This window comes from Eretmochelys imbricata, chromosome 14 (genome assembly GCF_965152235.1).
Source record: "Eretmochelys imbricata isolate rEreImb1 chromosome 14, rEreImb1.hap1, whole genome shotgun sequence".
NCBI lineage: Eukaryota > Metazoa > Chordata > Testudines > Cheloniidae > Eretmochelys > Eretmochelys imbricata.
In genome coordinates this window covers 14,627,525-14,644,712 of record NC_135585.1, presented here as the reverse complement: position 1 = coordinate 14,644,712, position 17,188 = coordinate 14,627,525, and the positions used below count along the sequence as shown (strand labels likewise).

General features: G+C 44.5%; 1 protein-coding gene and 2 non-coding genes across 4 annotated transcripts; 1 reads left to right on the top strand and 2 right to left on the bottom strand.

Annotated features, from left to right (window-relative positions):
* Positions 1-1,842: 1,842 nt before the first annotated feature.
* TRNAR-UCG (transfer RNA arginine (anticodon UCG)) lies at positions 1,843-1,915 on the bottom strand. Its single transcript has one exon. It is a non-coding gene; the product is annotated as a tRNA-Arg (tRNA).
* Positions 1,916-3,146: 1,231 nt separating this feature from the next.
* TRNAR-CCU (transfer RNA arginine (anticodon CCU)) lies at positions 3,147-3,219 on the top strand. The gene has a single exon. It is a non-coding gene; the product is annotated as a tRNA-Arg (tRNA).
* Positions 3,220-8,014: 4,795 nt separating this feature from the next.
* On the bottom strand, positions 8,015-14,277 carry MRPL58 (mitochondrial ribosomal protein L58). Of its 2 annotated transcripts, XM_077833769.1 has the most exons (6): positions 14,069-14,277; positions 12,647-12,683; positions 11,338-11,397; positions 10,447-10,529; positions 9,278-9,447; positions 8,015-8,236 (listed from the first exon to the last, which is right to left on the bottom strand). In XM_077833769.1, the coding sequence occupies exons 1-6, from the start codon at positions 14,252-14,254 to the stop codon at positions 8,152-8,154; spliced, it is 621 nt and encodes a 206-aa protein (XP_077689895.1). In that variant the 5' UTR covers positions 14,255-14,277; the 3' UTR covers positions 8,015-8,151. The 2 variants fall into 2 exon arrangements, with proteins under 2 accessions (XP_077689895.1, XP_077689896.1); XM_077833770.1 differs by lacking the exons at positions 10,447-10,529; positions 12,647-12,683.
* Between the last annotated feature and the right edge of the window lie 2,911 nt (positions 14,278-17,188).

Genomic DNA, 17,188 nt, shown 5'->3' with positions numbered 1-17,188 from the left:
AGCTGTGGGGAGTAGGGTCATAAACAACCCCTGGTGGTGGTAGAAGACTGAAGGACCCTGATCTGGGGGAGGGGGGTACACACACAACCCCTGCAAGGAGGGAATTGGGGGGCTTACAGGAAGTCCCTGAAATAGAAGGCAATGGGAGGGTGGCACTTGGGGGAATAGAGGATACATCAAGGACTCTGTGTGTGCAATGATCTCCGCCTACAGAAGCTATGAAGTGTGTGACCACTGACCCTTCCCCCAATAATGTTAAGTTTTGTGTGTGTCTGTCCATCCCGCTCAGTCTTTACATGAAAAAAAAACTGCTTTAAAAATGAGACAGGATGTAACCTTCAAAAATCACGTGCAGTGCCTTGAGAGAGTTACAAGTAAAGTCCTCATGGCTAGATCTCCAATCTCCATGAATGAGGTGGCTAGTGATATAGTTCTGTTGACAGACTCTCTATTATTTAATATGAAAGCAATGCCAATAAAATGGAACATATAAAATAAAAAGAGGATAGCTTATCCCTGTAAGACAGATGAGATCACTCATTGACTAAATCTACTACATCTTGGTCTGTAGTAAATAAAAACTATTCTGATATCCTTTCCAAAATAGTTAGTTCTTAAAGTTTTTCAAATAGTTTTATTTATTGTTCCTGGAAACAATAATTAGGCTAAAAGATGCCTTAAATATATTTCAATTAAAATGTGCTCTAACTAAAATGATGACAGAGAGGTTTAAAACACTTGGGGTTTTTTTACAATTATGAAAGCAACCCTTCACTCTAGAGATGACACTTGAACCCCTAATCCCTAGGTTTGGAAGCTAGTGCCTGTATTAGGCCACTAGAACTGGGGTGAAAAGGAGTTTGCATTATTTGCCACTTGATTCCTCATATTGCTCTGAAATATAGTTGCATGAAGATTTTTGTTCTTTCAAGTCCCTTTTCTGCCTTGTGCTGACACTAAGCCCTGTTGGTCCCCTTCTACTGCAAGCAGCTCTTTATCTTTTGCTTCTTCCAAATGCACCTGCAAGAGTCTTTACTCAATTCGTTTTTGGTACCAGGCAACTGCTTTCATACCAGAGTGACAGTGACCCAGGAGCCAGACAGCACATCTTTCCCACACCTAGCTCACAAGAACAATATCCCAGCCCTTTTCTTTTTCTTTTTGACACTTTCACTAAAGAAAGCGAATCACCCTGAGAGTAACAAGCTCATTTTTCTGTGAATGTTTAACTCTGGGTGGGCATTTGGACATAAGCCCTTTTGATTGTACATGGCCTGGCTGGGCATGATCACCTAAGTGTGTAGCTCATCTGTGTACGCATTCTCTGTCCTGAAGCTTTCTTTTTCATTATGCCCACATCTGGTGGCAAAATCTTCAAAGGCCAAATTCTGGGTAGTTTTCATGTTACTTCCTTAGACATGCATTTGTAGCAAGACAATGCCAATCGCCTCTTGTTTTCCCCCCTTATCTTCCTCCCCACCTTTCTATAGAGACGCTGGGCTGACACCATGCACTTCTCCCAAATGCATAGGGTTAAATAAGGGATATAATAATAGGACCTATTTCTCATGTATAGGGATCAGTTCTGAATGGGTAGAGGAGGGCAGGATGGTTATGTCTGTGAGCTAAACTCTGCTTTCCCTACTCTTCTGGGGAAGCTGCTTTCTCAGCCTGGCATTGAGGGGACCAAATGTGCACAACTGCTTCCTGGCAAATCACACTTCAAAACAATCTCCATGGCCTTTCCTCTAGACAATCTCTTTAACACACTCCGCCTCATTTTCCCATTGAACACTTTGACCTTTCCATGCTAGTTGAAAATTACCGCCATTAAAATAAAATCGACCACGAAGGGACTCGAACCCTCAATCTTCTGATCCGAAGTCAGACGCCTTATCCATTAGGCCACGCGGTCCCATTAGGTAACGGAAGAGCAGTGATGAGGAGAACATGTATCCTAGCCAGCAGCTGTTACTTGTCGCCTGTATCGGGGATCCTTGGAGGTAAGAGCTGGGGAGTTCCCCGTATTTATAAGAATCCTGCCATGCTAGTGAGAGCTACGCCTGTGCTGCGAGGGAAGCTCACAATACCTTTTGCATCTCTTCCGCATTTGTACTGGGTGTGGGGAAAAACTCCTCCTCTGAGCCCTTTAAAAATGCATTGGCCATAAAAACAATGAATTAAACCCCAAACCTGTTTTTAAGTTTTATTTTTTGTTCTAGGCAAACCCTCGTTTGCTTTCAGAGATTATTTCAGTTCATTTAGCTTTCTAAGAATCAAAATAGCGATTTACACCCTACCGTAGGCTACTCCCAGCTGTGCTCCGAATTGAAGGACTAATTTTCCTGGTGTAACAGTAAACGTGATTGCTCAGGGCTGTGACAGTCACCCGGCTTCTTATTAGTCAAAGCTCACGCCAAGAAACTGATGGATAAAAATATTGTCCTTGTGACTACCTTTTTTTTTCCTTTTTAAAGGTGGGGGGAGAGATGAAACGTGACTTCAAACCCATCTACCTCTGTGGCGTGTGCATCCACATCCAACTGGCTGGTGCTTTCAGCAAAGCCGCCTTTATTGCTGCCCGCCCTGGGAGTTTTCCACGGGCACAAGGTAAGCCGCTGGCCGTGCACCGGCGAATGCAGAGCGGCTCGCTGACTCGCGGGATTCGAACGCCTGACTTACTGTTTCACACGAGAAGGCTCTTTCCGCGAGACCACGGAATCACTGCGGTAACCGCCGGCGCCCTGGGCTAACTAGTATGTGACGCAAAGCGCCGTCGCCGCGCTTGGGCTCCCGCGCGAGGCTAGGGCCGGGAGGGCAGCCGCGTGCCCGCCCCTCCCCGTGCCCTCAGGCCCCCGCAGCCAGCGCTTTACTAACCTGTCCCTTTGTGGGAAGGGGACGTCACGCTAGTCCGGACAGGCGTTGTTCTTCCGTAACAAGGCCAGGGAAGGAAAGCTGTTTCCCCGTTGCTGATTTCAGGAGGGGCTGGGGGGTGGGGAGCGCCAGAGGACACGAGGCTGATGTTAGGGGTTTATGGAGGACAAGTCCAATGGTTTCTTAGCGGCAGAATATATAGAATACCGAGGAGAAATAAAGTTCGGCCACCACAGAGTTAAGGAACAGTGTGAGACGTCCTTTTTCACACAGCCCCAGTGGCCTAATGGATAAGGCACTGGCCTCCTAAGCCAGGGATTGTGGGTTCGAGTCCCATCTGGGGTGAAAAACTTTTTTCTTTCTCCTGTCTAAAAGTAAACCATATCTCCATCTCTAGGTGGTGTCTAAATTCCATTACTGGCTACAGATTTAAACCGCACAGCATGGTCCTCTTTGTTGGTCTCCAGTTTTCTCAACAGATAAAAGGTAAACCAACAAGGGACTGCGGATCTGTGTAAACAGTTCCTGGCAGACTGATTACCCTTTTCCAGCACAACATAGTATGATGCCAATCACTGTGTCTATGAATTACAAACACTCATGCACATTGTGTAGAGAGTTGTCACTTTGGATGGGCTATTATCAGCAGGAGAGTGAGTTTGTGTGTGGGGGGGTGGAGGGTGAGAGAACCTGGATTTGTGCTGGAAATGGCCCAACTTGATGATCACTTTAGATAAGCTATTACCAGCAGGACAGTGGGGTGGGAGGAGGTATTGTTTCATGATCTCTGTGTGTATATAAAGTCTGCTGCAGTTTCCAGGGTATGCATCCGATGAAGTGAGCAGTAGCTCACGAAAGCTCATGCTCAAATAAATTGGTTAGTCTCTAAGGTGCCACAAGTACTCCTTTTCTTTTTGCAAATACAGACTAACACGGCTGTTACTCTGAAACACATCATTCAAGCCCGCTAGGTTTTTTGGGTTTTTTTTTATGCTAATCCCCTCTGGTGTGAATTTTTGCTCTTGCTAGGAAAATAGCTCTATTCAGCAGCCACCTTCCATCTTAAAATCCTTTTCATGCAGGTGAGCTTTGCTTTAACCTCAGCTCTCATTTTTGTTGCCCCCCCCCCCATTTTAATGAGCATTGAATAAGTTTTCGGTCTTCTGCCGTCTCCCTTCTCTGCAGTGGGGGTGAAAGAGGCAACCAGATCCTCCCTTCACTGAGGGGTGAGGGAAGATGCGTGGCGTAGGGTGGCACAGGACCTGGCTATGCCTTGAAGGTGTTCAGGGATTTGGGTGTCCTAGACAGGAGCATGCGCGCTGTTGAGGTCTCACGGGGACCATGGTTGCTACAGGAAAGCCTGCGAGTTGCACGGCAAGGGGGAACCGTCTCTCTGGGAGGCCCCAGCTGCCTTCCCTGCATGATCCTGCTGTCTCCAGATTGTGCGGCTTCCATCCATTACATCCCTGACGCTTGGGCACTAGGCACAGAAGGACAAAGGACCCTGAGCCCTCGGGACAGCAATCGCTTCAAAGGGACTAGAAGCAGGGATGCCCTTTTGAAGGGGATGGGCCAACTGCCTCTGGAGAATAGCAGTTTGGGCCTGGCTAGTGACCATGGTAGTCTCAGTGCTATTCCACCAACGCCCCTCGCTGCGCCATTCTAGTAGAGCAGCTTCCTATTTCACTGGTCCTACCCCTTCACTCGGGGAAAAACATGCCTTTAAAGCAGTGGTTCTCAAACTTTTATACTGGCAACCCCTTTCACACAGCAAGCCTCTGAGTGCACCCCTCATAAATTAAAAACACTTTTTAATATATTTAACACCATTACAAATGCTGGAGGCAAAGCGGGGTTTGGGGTGGAGGTTGACAGCTTGCAACCCCTATGTAATAACCTCGCCACCCCCTGAGGGGGTCATGACCCCCAGTTTGAGAACCCCTGGGCTAAAGCTATGGCAGAGAGAGACCAGTTCCTAGCAACAGGTTTCAGAGTAGCAGCCATATTAGTCTGTATCCGCAAAAAGAAAAGGAGGACTTGTGGCACCTTAGAGATGAACAAATTTATTTGAGCATAAGCTTTCGTGAGCTACAGCTCACTTCATTCTTTCCTTTTTTGCAGTTCCTAGCGCTAGCTCCTTGCCATTTCTGAGCTCAGGGCGCCATCGTGTGGCTTCTTGATTCACTCAAGGAGTTTTGTGAAAACTTTATTCTCTCCTATTGATTTTTTCCTTTTCTGTTTTACATGGACGGGTTCACTGGCTGCTATTCAAATGTGTCCTGTTTTCCATTAACCATAAAAGCAGCAGCCAAGGCATGCCTCTAACAGAGCTCGGGACATAGCCTTTATACCCACAAGGCACTTTAATGGCAACCAAATCAATTGAGTGCGGACATCCTTTACAGCTGAAACTGCCTTTGCTGCTTTTTTTATTCATTATTTAGACTCTGATAGCGCCCACAATATGCTAGGGGTTTCTACAGCCCTAAGCAAATGTAGCTCCCTTGCTCTGAAGTGTTTGTACCCTCACAATTACAGTACTGACAACCACAAATTGTACAAAAAATCATGAGTTTGGCTTTAAAGCAATGTCCTTAAGAAAGCCCCATGGGGTGCCTCTTCTTTGGTTTCTGGGCTCTGAGCCTTTCGCTGACCCTTGCTTCACCTTCTCCAGCTTCTTCCCCCCAACCAGTCATGAGGGCTATACATTTTTTTTCTATTTAACAAAAGCTGAAATTCTGATGTAATCACTAGTTTGCAGGAGATGGGATTGTAAAACACCAAATGTTACTAGACTTGTGATAAAATCACAAGAGCTGGCACCAGTTACACCAGTGTATGTAACTTTATTATAGGTCATTTTTCATGCAAGGATGACAAATACGCCCATTATGCTCTTCTAACCCACAGATACCCACTGTCAGCTGGTAATTATGTTTGCCTTTCTTGAGTGAGGAAAACTTAAGTTACACTTCTTTGCTTGAAAAGTTCATCGAAGTATCAGTGAGAGAAATGTGGCTTTATGTTAACGGAGTGAGCTGTATAATAGCTCCTCTGACTTCACATCACAGAAGTGAGGGTTCAAGTTCTTGTCGTACTGCAGCAGTCTGGTAAAATGTTAAACCTTTTACTATACCAAACTCACCCTATATGTAAGGAAATATGAAGATGATGCCAGCAAACTCCTGGGGACTTCAGTGCTGCCCTAGTATTAAAATAAACTGATTTGAAAAGAAGGGAAATAAGATGCAATTAAATCATTCACATCCTGGTTTTACCCAGGTATAGAGTTCATGCATGTGCATACATTTGGCTAGAGTAACTTTGAGAAATGGAAAAGCTATGCTGTGAGAAAACAAATTAGTCTGTAGGGAACATACTCTCTCCTAAAATCACTTGAACTATAGCAACCCCACAATCCCTGGTTTAGGAGGCCGTTAGGCCACTGTGGGCACATACAAGTGCTTATCTTCAGTTTCCCTTAGCAGAGTTTGCCACCAAAAGCTATGGAAAAAAGAGCCAGTCAATAATTCATTTACAGACACAATTCCCATAGAAGTGCATTAGAAGAGCGTAAGACTGGGCTCAGCATCTTCTCATTAACCATCCTCTGCATGGATGGTGCGTGAACTGCTTTCTCGGGGAGGCTAGCCCCCAGCCCGCCCCCTTCTGCCCAAGACCCTGCCCCTTCCACCCCCTGGCTAGAGGCCAGAGCACTGCCCCCAGCCCTGGAGTGCCAGGAGGGAGCCCTGGAGTGCACAGCGGTCTGAGCCAGGGCCACACCACAGGAAGGCTGGAGCCATGTTGAGCAGGAAGCAGGAGGGAGGAGTTGGGGGTGGCGCATGGCAGGGCCACGCCTGGCTGTTTGGGGATGCACAGCCTCCCCCAGCCTATGCTACCCACTGCCCATGATCCCAAAGAATGACCAACAGACAGACTCTGTGGAAGATAGTATTTTAGACACACTCATTTGCAGATTTTTTAAAAAAAATCCCACCTAAAGCATAGCACCTAATAACTCCAGTCCAAGGTCAGGGCCCCCCATTGCTAGATACTGCACAAAGTAGTAGCAAAAGACAGTCCCTGTCTCTGGCATCTCTTAAGCAATCATCCTTCTGATGGAATGCTTACCAGGACAATTTCATAACTTATTTTAAAAAGTGCACAATTGTTAATTAACACTTAGGATCAGCAGACTGATAGAATGAGCGAGCTGCTTAAAAAGTAAGTATGAACCAGAATCTGTTCTATCCAAATATGAACTAGATGATTGTACTTTAAATTGGTAGATTAAAAACATAAGAACATAAGAATGGCCATACTGAGTCAGACCAAAGGTCCGTTTAGCCTAGTATCCTGTCTTCCGACAGCAGCCAATGCCAGGTGCTCCAGAGGCAATGGACAGAACAGGTAATCATCAAGTGATCCATCCCCTGTTGCCCATTCCCAGCTTCTGCCAAATAGATGCTAGGACACCATCTCTGCCTATCCTAGCTAATAGCTATTGATGGACTTATCCTTCAAAAAAGAACTAGATAAATTCATGAACCCTGCTATAGTCTTGGCCTTCACAGCATCCTCTGGCAAGGAGTTCCACAGGCTGACTGTGTGTTGTGTGAAGAAATACTTCCTTTTGTTTGTTTTAAACCTGCTGCCTATTAATTTCATTTGGTGACCCACTAGGTATGTGTTATGAGAAATCTAACAAAACCTAACTCATGTATATTCTGTTTAACTAAAGTTTAAATAACGGGATGTAAGGCAAAAAGAATCTCACCTTCACCTGACCGTGACACTTCACCAGAAGAGTTTCTGCTTGTAGCAGAGAAAGACCAGTAACAGCAACCGAAGCTTGCTAAAGTATCTTGGCAATTACTAATACACTTTTTTTGTTTAAATCTCTGGGCGTGCAACTTTTCTGCTTAAAGGCTAACTTACTTGCTTCCACAGAAGCAGGGATCGCTCTCACACATGAATACAAAAGGGTCTACAGTTAGGGCAGGAGGAATTAAAAAAAATTACGGCAGAAGAAAGCCTAAGCATTTGGCTTTCTTTTAAAGCATGGACAATTTCTCTGAGACATTAATATTCTACTGCAAATATTGTTAGTGAAAACCCACTTTACTAAATACAAGAAAGCTCATGTTAAATTACATTTTATTTTTACATGTTTTAAGCAAAGACTTTTTTAAAGACCATTTATAATTTGTGTATCCTCTTCAGTTTCCAGGCCAATGTGTTTAAAAATACAACATCCAGGGAATTTTGTTGTTGTCTTCAATCAAAGTCTACCCTCCTGCTTTGTTTTATAGTAGAATGAATTTTTTTCTGTCGCAGTCGTTCACGATTCATTTTTTGCACCCTAAAAACAGAGAAAAGGTGCTTTAAACAGCCTACCCCTAGAAACATTTAAAAACTATTATTCCACACTTGTCTTATGATAACACACACCACATGTTCCTAGATGCTGTACGTGCATGCAGGGAGACAATCCCTGCCGTTTGGATATTGTAATCTAAGTAAATTGCTGAACTATAATGAATTATTCATGCTAGGATAGGAGTGGAAAAATTTCATGTCTCAGGGTGTAAATTGATTATCACAGAGGCCAGGAAGGAATTCCAGCCCTTCTCACCCCAAAACAACATTACACACTTGGCCATAGGGATCTTTCATCTTCCTTTAGAGCAGTAGTTCTGAACCTGTGGGCTGCTTGTGGCCCAATCGGCATACAGCTGCTGCCCATTGACATCCTCAGTGCTATACAGATAGTCTATATACTGTAAAAAGAAAAGGAGTCCTTGTGGCACCTTAGAGACTAACCAATTTATTTGAGCATGAGCTTTCGTGAGTAGCTCACGAAAACTCATGCTCAAATAAATTGGTTAGTCTCTAAGGTGCCACAAGGACTCCTTTTCTTTTTGCGAATACAGACTAACACGGCTGTTACTCTGAAATCTATATACTGTGTGGATGTGGCCCATATAGCAAATAGAAAGCTGCATATGTGGCCCACCGTAACAGTAAATAGGTTGAGAACTGTTGCTCTAGAGCATCAGGTATTGGTCACTTGTAGAATGTGGATACCAGATTTGATGGACCAGTGGTCTGAGCAGGTATGAAAAAAGTTAGTGGCTAGCACAGTATAAAGTTACATTAAAACACTCCAGGTCCAGAAGTGATAGAACAGTGCTAGTTACATAGAATGATCTAGCTAGAGCAGCCCTTCCTGATCCATTGCCACCCTGCTGTAGCTTTGCTACAGTCCCTCCTAGCATCACGATAGCCCTGCCGAGGGAAGCCTATCTTTAAACCCCCTGCAAATTCCAATTGGATTGTGTATCTGGATTTTGTCAGGATAATCCAAATCTAGTTGAAGTGGAGCCCCATTTTTGTTTTATACCTGGCTATAAGGAGCTGGGAATTCTCCTTGGATACCACACTGGATTTCTGAGTAGCCTCCTTAATCATGTTTCTGATTTTTTGCAAGCAATCTGCCAGATTCTTCATTTGGTAGCGACTCACTTCAGAGTTTATGATCAGCTCGCCAGATTTATTTATTTTATTCTTGTGCTGGGGAGAAAAAGAGAGAAAATACTTGACGATGAACACTGTTACAAATGTATCATTTACTGGCACAGAAGCTGTGATAGATATGGCAATGTTCCACAAAATCTTGGGGAAATCTATTGAATTAAGTTTAAATAGCTTTGAAATCCATTGTATTATAAATACAAAATGTATGTATTATTGTGGGATTGTATGTGACTTCTTTAGGGGACACATGTGGCCAGCATCCGCCCCGGGGAAATGTTATGAGCTTCAAAGGACTATTTTAAACAATGTGCCAGACAAGAAGGAACTTTTGGGACAAACATGGTTAAGTGGGTTTCCTAGGAAATAATGGTGTAGAAAAGAATGCAAATTCCAACCTCTGGACCCAATTTTTTGAAGCTGAGCCCTGAAGAAAGAACCATAATCTGATGCATTACCTATGCACGGTCTCTGAGGATCAAAGACACAACCTGCATAAAGGAAAGGCTAACCTATGCATGCGTGTGCTAGGTCTAAGCTGTTATGAACTTGTAACCACAGAAAACCCCCTCGTGGGGTCTGAAGGTCTGATCACCTGCCAGAGCCCTTGATGAAGTTGGGGGTGATCTCTAGTAAGCTTAGAAGCATGTGTGTAGGTTTTTAATGTCTTCGTTGCAATGCTTTCACTTTAAGAATAAATGTGCTGGCTTGGAAAGGACTGTTTGGTAATTTATAACTGTGAACAATGATGCTGTTTATAGCCTCTGAGGAGAAAGCAAAGCAAGCCTGCTTAGGCAGTCTGACTTGCTGGGAAATCACAATGTAGGTAGGGAACTGTGCAGCCTGAAAAAACTGAAGTCCGGAGAGAGAAAGATGCGGGTCTCCACCCAAAGGAGGTGATGGCTGAGGAGCTGCAAGCCTAGACTGGGTGCCCTAGCCCATGAGCAGAAAATACAAGTGCAGTTGCCCTCAACTGTGACAGAAGGTTGTAAAGTTAAACAAAGTGGTTGGAATGGGAAGGAAAAGGTTGACAGTTACCATCACTGCTATTTTCTGCCTCACATCTTCTGCAATCCAATCTGCTGATGCCAAATGGAATCTAACTTCTGCCTTACTATTCACTGTGATTGGAAGACAGAGAAGGGAATGTTTAATTCATCTCATGCAATCCACATTAAACGCAGCTGGTGATTAGATTGCCATGATGATTCTCATTTGAGTGCGCAGCAGGATCACAGCAGTTTCTTCTTTTTACACCCTTTTCCTGCTCTTCTCGATGCCACAGTTAAAGAAAAACTCTACCTAGGTGTCTCTCTGGACCTCACCCCACTATCTGATCACCAGGGCGTTATCAAATAGCATCTAACTGCTACTTCCAATTACAAAGACTAAATCGCTTAATACTTAATTAAAAAAAATTATCCTGATATTTGCATTTATAAAAAAAGTTTTCCTCCATATGTTATTAATAATTCCTTAGTTAACTGGAAGTTGGTGTATTTTTTTTTTAATCTGGTTTTAAAAACTGATTACTTTTTGCATGTTTTCTCAGCTTGTATCACGAAAACAGACTAGTTAGTTTCACTTTCAGGTTCTCGTGCATTGCAGAGCTGCACAGTTCAAGTTGCAAACACTGTAGAGACCCGTTTTTGTTTAAACAAAATTGTTTCTATTGGAATAAAAATAAATTATTAAACATTTCTACTGGTCTTAAGTTTTGCAATGACTTCTTTTTACAACACTTAAATTTTGGGTTAAGCTTGGCAGGTCTTAATGTCCCTTTAAATGTCTTAACTATAATGAAAAATGAATAACAAGCAGAAAGCCATTCTCAAATTTGATTAGGATTTTTAAAAAGCATTAGAAATCCAAGTTTTCAGGTTGTTGTACAGTCTATATATTTTTAAATCCATAGAATATTTTTTGTACCTTTATTAACATTCTGGCCTCCGGGTCCACTGCTCCGGCAATAGGATATGGACAGACAGTCTAGAAGACAAGAACACAGGAGTACTTAACCCCACAGCCAGATCTACAACTAATCACACAGTAAGAAACTATCTAAATCAGTGTCTCTCAACCTTTCCAGACTACTGTACCCCTTGCAAGAGTCTGATATGTCTTGCGTCTAGTTTCACCCCACTTAAACTACTTGCTTAGAAAATCAGACATAAAAAGGTAAGTGTCACAGCACACTATTACTAAAAATTGCTTACTTTCTCATTTTTACTATATAATTATAAAATCAATTGGAACATAAATATCGTACTTACATTTCAGTGTATCGTATAGAGCAGTATAAACAAATCGTTGTCTGTATGAAATTTTAGTTTGTACTGACCTTTTTATCTAGCCTGTTGTAAAACTAGGCAAATACTGATGTACTCCTGGTTGAGACCCACTTAAGTGATGTGGGGATGGGGGAGAGAATGCAAGTTGAAAGTTGAGATGGCCAACTCAGAATCCATATTGACTAGTTCTGGTAGAGTTAACAGACAGCTCCTCAAGTGGAAAGGTAGCTGCAATAAATACGATCCTCTGAGGTATTTGATATTTCTATGTGTAAACCCACTGTTTTTTTTGCAAGGAAGCATGCTTACAGATTAGATAATCCGTTAGGGCATGATCCAAACCCTACTGAAGTCAGTGGAGTGGGTTTTGGACCACTACTTTATTGCTGTTAATCCCCAAAATGAAAGTTAAAGAATTCCATCTTATCTCGCCCCACCAAAATACTTTTCTTGCTCAGGTTCAGAAAGGCTTTAACCATTATAGGCAAGATTTTCAGTCTCATTGCTTTATATTAAAATACTTATCTGCCATATGCAAGTCATTCTAAATTTTAATTGTCCTTCTGCATTACATTTCCTCCACCTATCCCATTTTCTATCATCAAATATCAATCATCATATAGCCTCTCTTCCAGCTCTTATAGTGTACAAAATAAACTCAGGATTAATGCAGTTTGTCAGGTTCCTCCCCTCTCTTCTTTCAGTCATCAACACACCTTGTGCACAAAACTTATTCTATGATTAATTCCTTATGTTTATGGGGAACCTTTCAATGCTAATGGAAGCTGTAGAAATTAATACTTTGCTAATGACTTACTACTGTGCTTTTTGTTGTTTCTGCGCAGGTAACTGAAATCTTTTAGATTTTAATTGATTTACTGGCAATAAAACCCCACTGAAAGCAACTTGGACAAAGAAAAGGCATTTCTCTTATATGCTAGACTTACCCATAGGAATATCAGGAGAAGTTTGTTCTGTCCCATCCTATAAAATACACGCACACAATGAAACAACTGCCGTTTGATGCTCCAGAAAGCATTTTTGCAATAAAGTCAGTCTCCAGAGCACAGTTTAGAAGAAAATATAATTACAGAAGCTATTGCTACATAACTACTCTATCTTTCAGAAAACAACAGGTTTGAAATTGCTTTGTGAAAACATCCCTGTAATCTGTTGTATATCCTGGACCTAGAACTATTCTTTTATCTAGTGTATGCATCTGAGAGTGGGTTGCTGCAGAGGCCTGGTTTATAATTCTCATTTTTGCACCTTTCACCTGTGGTATCCATGCTGGATATTTTCCTCTTTCCTTGTGAACAGATTAGCTCATGTTGTCTCACACAATCCTGTTCTATAGGCTCTTTCCACACTAGCTGTTTTTATGGTCTATTTTAGGCATTTGTAATATGCCATCCAGACATTCCATACATCTTGTACTAGTACAGCCTCACCTTATCCCTCTCCACTGCTCTCCCTTTTTCCATAATGAAGCTACATGTCACTTGATGTTTTTTCAGCTTCCCACTGGAGAGTGACATCTTTGCCAAGACAGACACCACAACCAAACTATCATCACCAAGGATGCTGTTACTCTCTTTTTATCTTCGGCCTGGTCTACACTGCCACTTTACAGTGCTGCAACTTTCTCGCGCAGGAGTGTGAAAAAACACCCCCCTGAGGGCAGCAAGTTTCAGTGCTGTAAATGGCAGTGTAGACAGTTCTCCCAGCGCTGGGAGCTACTCCCCTCATGGAGATGGGTATTTTTACAGCGCTGGGAGAGCTCTCTCCCAGCGCTGATGCTGCGACTACACCCCTGGTGCCAACAGCGCTTTAACGTTGCTAGTGAAGACAAACCCCTTAGAGTCTTCTGTTTTTTGTTGTTGAGGTTCTGCTCCCTGTAAACCCCAGCACAGAAACAGGTCCTCAAAGTAACTTCTACAGCCAGGAGACATCATATGAAGCTGTGCGGCAAGGCTGTTTCTCTAGCACAGGATAATGTCATGGGGCAATGGCCCAGAGGGACCATTCTGAAACTACCCCACAGGCACCACGTAGCTGCTAAAGGGTGGTTTGCTTTGAATAAAACAAGGGCCAACAACAGTTGCACATAATTTGACATCGCCTATTATTTGCTGCCCCTACGATCCCACATTGCACTCAAGCCACGCCCATCATCTTCTATTACTATCAGGCCCCACCCACGGCAGTCTGACCACGCCTCTGTCCCCTCCCACTTCTATCAGGCCCCACCCATTGCACTCAAGCCCCACCCAATTCAATTAGATTCCACCCGTTGCAATCAAGCCACGCCCCTCAACCGCTGGCCGCGCCCCTGCCCTGACGTTCCACCTCCTCCCCGCCCTACGCACTTGGGTGCCCTCCGCGGGGTCGCTTCTGGCCTGCTCCAGATAGAGCCTGTCCAGAGCGTATTCGCTTCGGAACTCGGAGCTGGGGGCGGCGCCGGCGGCGGCTCGGTGTACGATTCCGGGCGGGGTCCGGGCGGGAAGCAGCGCCGGCCTCGCCCGGCAAAGGCCCCGCAGCACGCGCGCCGCCATCTTGGGCCCTTCGCGTGCACTCCCCTTAGGTGTCCGCCGTCTGGCCGGGAAACAGCAACTGCGCTGTGGGGGTTCCGGGGCGAGTTCCCCCCGGCCCGTGCTGCTGTGAGTGCAGGGCTGCGGTTTGCAGGGTGGGAGCCGCTGCGGACGCTAGGGGCGCCCACGCTGCGTGGCGCCTGCAGGGTGGCGTGGCGTGGGCCCAGCGCTCAAGAGGCCTGGTTGCGTGGGGCTGTCCCGCTGACCCCCAATAGCCAAGCCCCTGCCCTATGCCTTCACACCTGCCCCTACACAGGGGGCTGCATCGTCACTCGCTCAAATTTGGCCCAGCTGTGTCCTGCTCACCCCCCGTCGGGGAGGCTGGGCCAAACCTGAGCAACACCCTGACCCCAGGGCCAGCTTGCAATGCGTGCATGTCTAGCCAGGCCCATGGGGCAGGAGCCACCACAGAGGGGTGAGTGCAGGCAGCCTTGCTCTGCAACCACCCTTCCCCCTCTTCCCCCCCCCCCCCAGTTCCCCCACCCTTTGGGGGGTCAGGACCCAACCTTGCAGCCTCCCTCTCCCCAGGGGCAGACAGGGTTTCCCACCCTCCTGGGGACAGGCGCCATCTGGCTTTAACCACTGGAATTGTTGGATATGGAAGGGTGGTGGGGTTGTGTGGCCAAGCAGAGGTGTGTCATAGATTCCACGGCCAGAAGGGATCCTTGTGATGATCTAGGTCAGGGGTCATCAAACTGGGGTTGTGACCCTTCAGGGGGTCACAGGTTATTACATGGGGGGTCATGAGCTGCTAGCCTCCATCCCAAACTGTTTCACCTCCAGCATTTATGATCGTGTTAAATATAAAAAAAGTGTTTTTAATTGATAAGGGGGGGTTGCACTCAGAGGCTTGCTGTGTAAATGGGGGTCACCAGTACAAAAGTTTGAGAGCCACTGATCGAGGGTGACTGTTTAACACAGGCCAGAGAATGTTCCCTAATTTCCTTTGGACAGTGCAGTGACACGTGGTGGTGGTGGTGTGGCTCTGTGATAATGTTGCGTATTGCAGGGTGTACAGATGTCTCAATTTTGTGTGCAGATGTTACTTAGCCCTGTATTGTGCAATGAGCAATCTTTCTGTTTTGGCAATCCCAAATGTTCAGAAATCATGAATACCCTTCTCCCCTCTCAAATCATAGGATTGATTTAAAAATAATGAGATTGAAGGAAAAAAAAATGATTTGGAATTCTTTATTTGCATTCTGGCTTTTGCATGTGAGGTGGTGGAGTCTCCTTCCTTAGATGTTTTTAAGGTCAGGCTTGACAAAACCTTGGCTGGGATGATTTAGTTGGGGATTGGTCCTGCTTTGAGCAGGGGGTTGGACTGGATGACCTCCTGAGGTCCCGTCCAACCCTGATATTCTATGATTCTATGGTTAGGGGTCTTGTCTTCAAGCTTATCTTTGCAATCATGATGGCTAGAAACTTTTTTAAATATGAAAGCTGAGTTTCTGGTGTATTTCCATGACTCCAGGCTCTAGGGCCTTAACAAAAACATAAAGTATATTAAATCTTGCATAAAACTGTGAGAGTTGGTAACATTGGTATTTTACAGTAAAAACCCTAGTCCCAACAGCATATGCTAATGTTATTACAGTATCTTGGGCCAATCGCTATAAAATCCCAGAGTATTTTCTTTTTGTAAAAATGAGAAGGTGCATATCACAAGTAGTTATATGTCCTTACACCCTCTTTAATGATTACATATAGTAATAATGAAGTGTTTTCTGGACACATGGACTTCTTCTCCAGTAGAACAGAGATAAGGCCTAATCCTGTGAGATTCTAAGAGCCTCATGCAACGTGCTGAGCACCCTCCATTTCCTTTGAAATAGGAACTTTACTACTTGACAGAGATGGTCAGGAGTCACTGCTTCTGGCAGTAGGGTAATGGGCAAAGTGGGCACAGTACTGCCAGAGCCCCTTACGTTTTGGGAGGAGTAGAAATGGTGTCAGAGACGATAAGTAGAACCCTTAGTTTAAACTGCAGAACGAAGTCAACATGGTTGAAAAGTTGGTGTGGAGGGAGTCTACTCTGCATGTGTAGGGGCTGTGTAATAGGGATCTGAGCTTGGGTCTCTGGTAATTGCTGCTGGGGCAGCATGCTCAGCTCCTTGGGAAAGGAGTTAAATGTTTTATGTCCTGCTACAGCTGATGCTAAGCAGTGCTGATGGGCCATGGAGGACACTGCTTTAATCTGATCTGTGTACCATGGTAACACAGGTTGTTTGGGAATGGAGACCCTGGGGACTTCTGCTCTGATAACTGAATGCTTTTAAAGAAAAAAAGTCAGAGTCATCAGAGCCAAGTTATGCCATCTGGTGACCTTAATTTCAAGCAACAAGCAGGTAAATATTTATGATTTGTAGCCGAAGGGATGGAGAAGAAATAGCTGTAGCAGGATGATTCACTTTCCCAACTGTTGTTAAACCTGTCAGCATTATTGTCTCACTGGCTGTGCATGCCAAGAGGACATCAGAATGAAGGTGACTGAAGTGACCCAACTGAACCCAAACTTTGAATGAAGAGACCTTTCCTCTTTTTCCATCTTGTGTCAGTTGAGAGCCCTGCCACAAGAACCCTGTGTGAAGCAGAGAGGATATTGGGTTACAACCAGCACCCTTTCACCTTTCTCTTGTTTAGGGGCAGGATATGGATGAGAGATGTGCATGTAGAGGGGGTTTGGATAAGACTCGACTTTGTTGTAACTCAAACAGAACCAGGCTTTTAAGGCTTAACGAAGCATGGAGAATTAAACCACCAATGTTGGGGCTTGTTTTTAAAGCAGGTTCATTACATCTGGTGACATATGTTATTGGGGAGCAGGGGCTGTACAAAACCATCCCATTATTTGTGATGGTGGGCTGATGTGCCTAAATATGTATTCACACTTTGCAC

Bases quoted from the DNA above. Each gene is read 5' to 3' on its own strand.
- MRPL58 (XM_077833769.1), bottom strand. From the start codon at position 14,254: ATGGCGGCGCGCGTGCTGCGGGGCCTTTGCCGGGCGAGGCCGGCGCTG. The intron at 11,398-12,646 runs GTAAGTCTAGCA...CTTGTCTTCTAG, and splicing joins TTCTCCTGATATTCCTATGG to ACTGTCTGTCCATATCCTAT. The intron at 10,530-11,337 runs GTACAAAAAATA...TTCCAATCACAG, and splicing joins AGGCCAGAATGTTAATAAAG to TGAATAGTAAGGCAGAAGTT.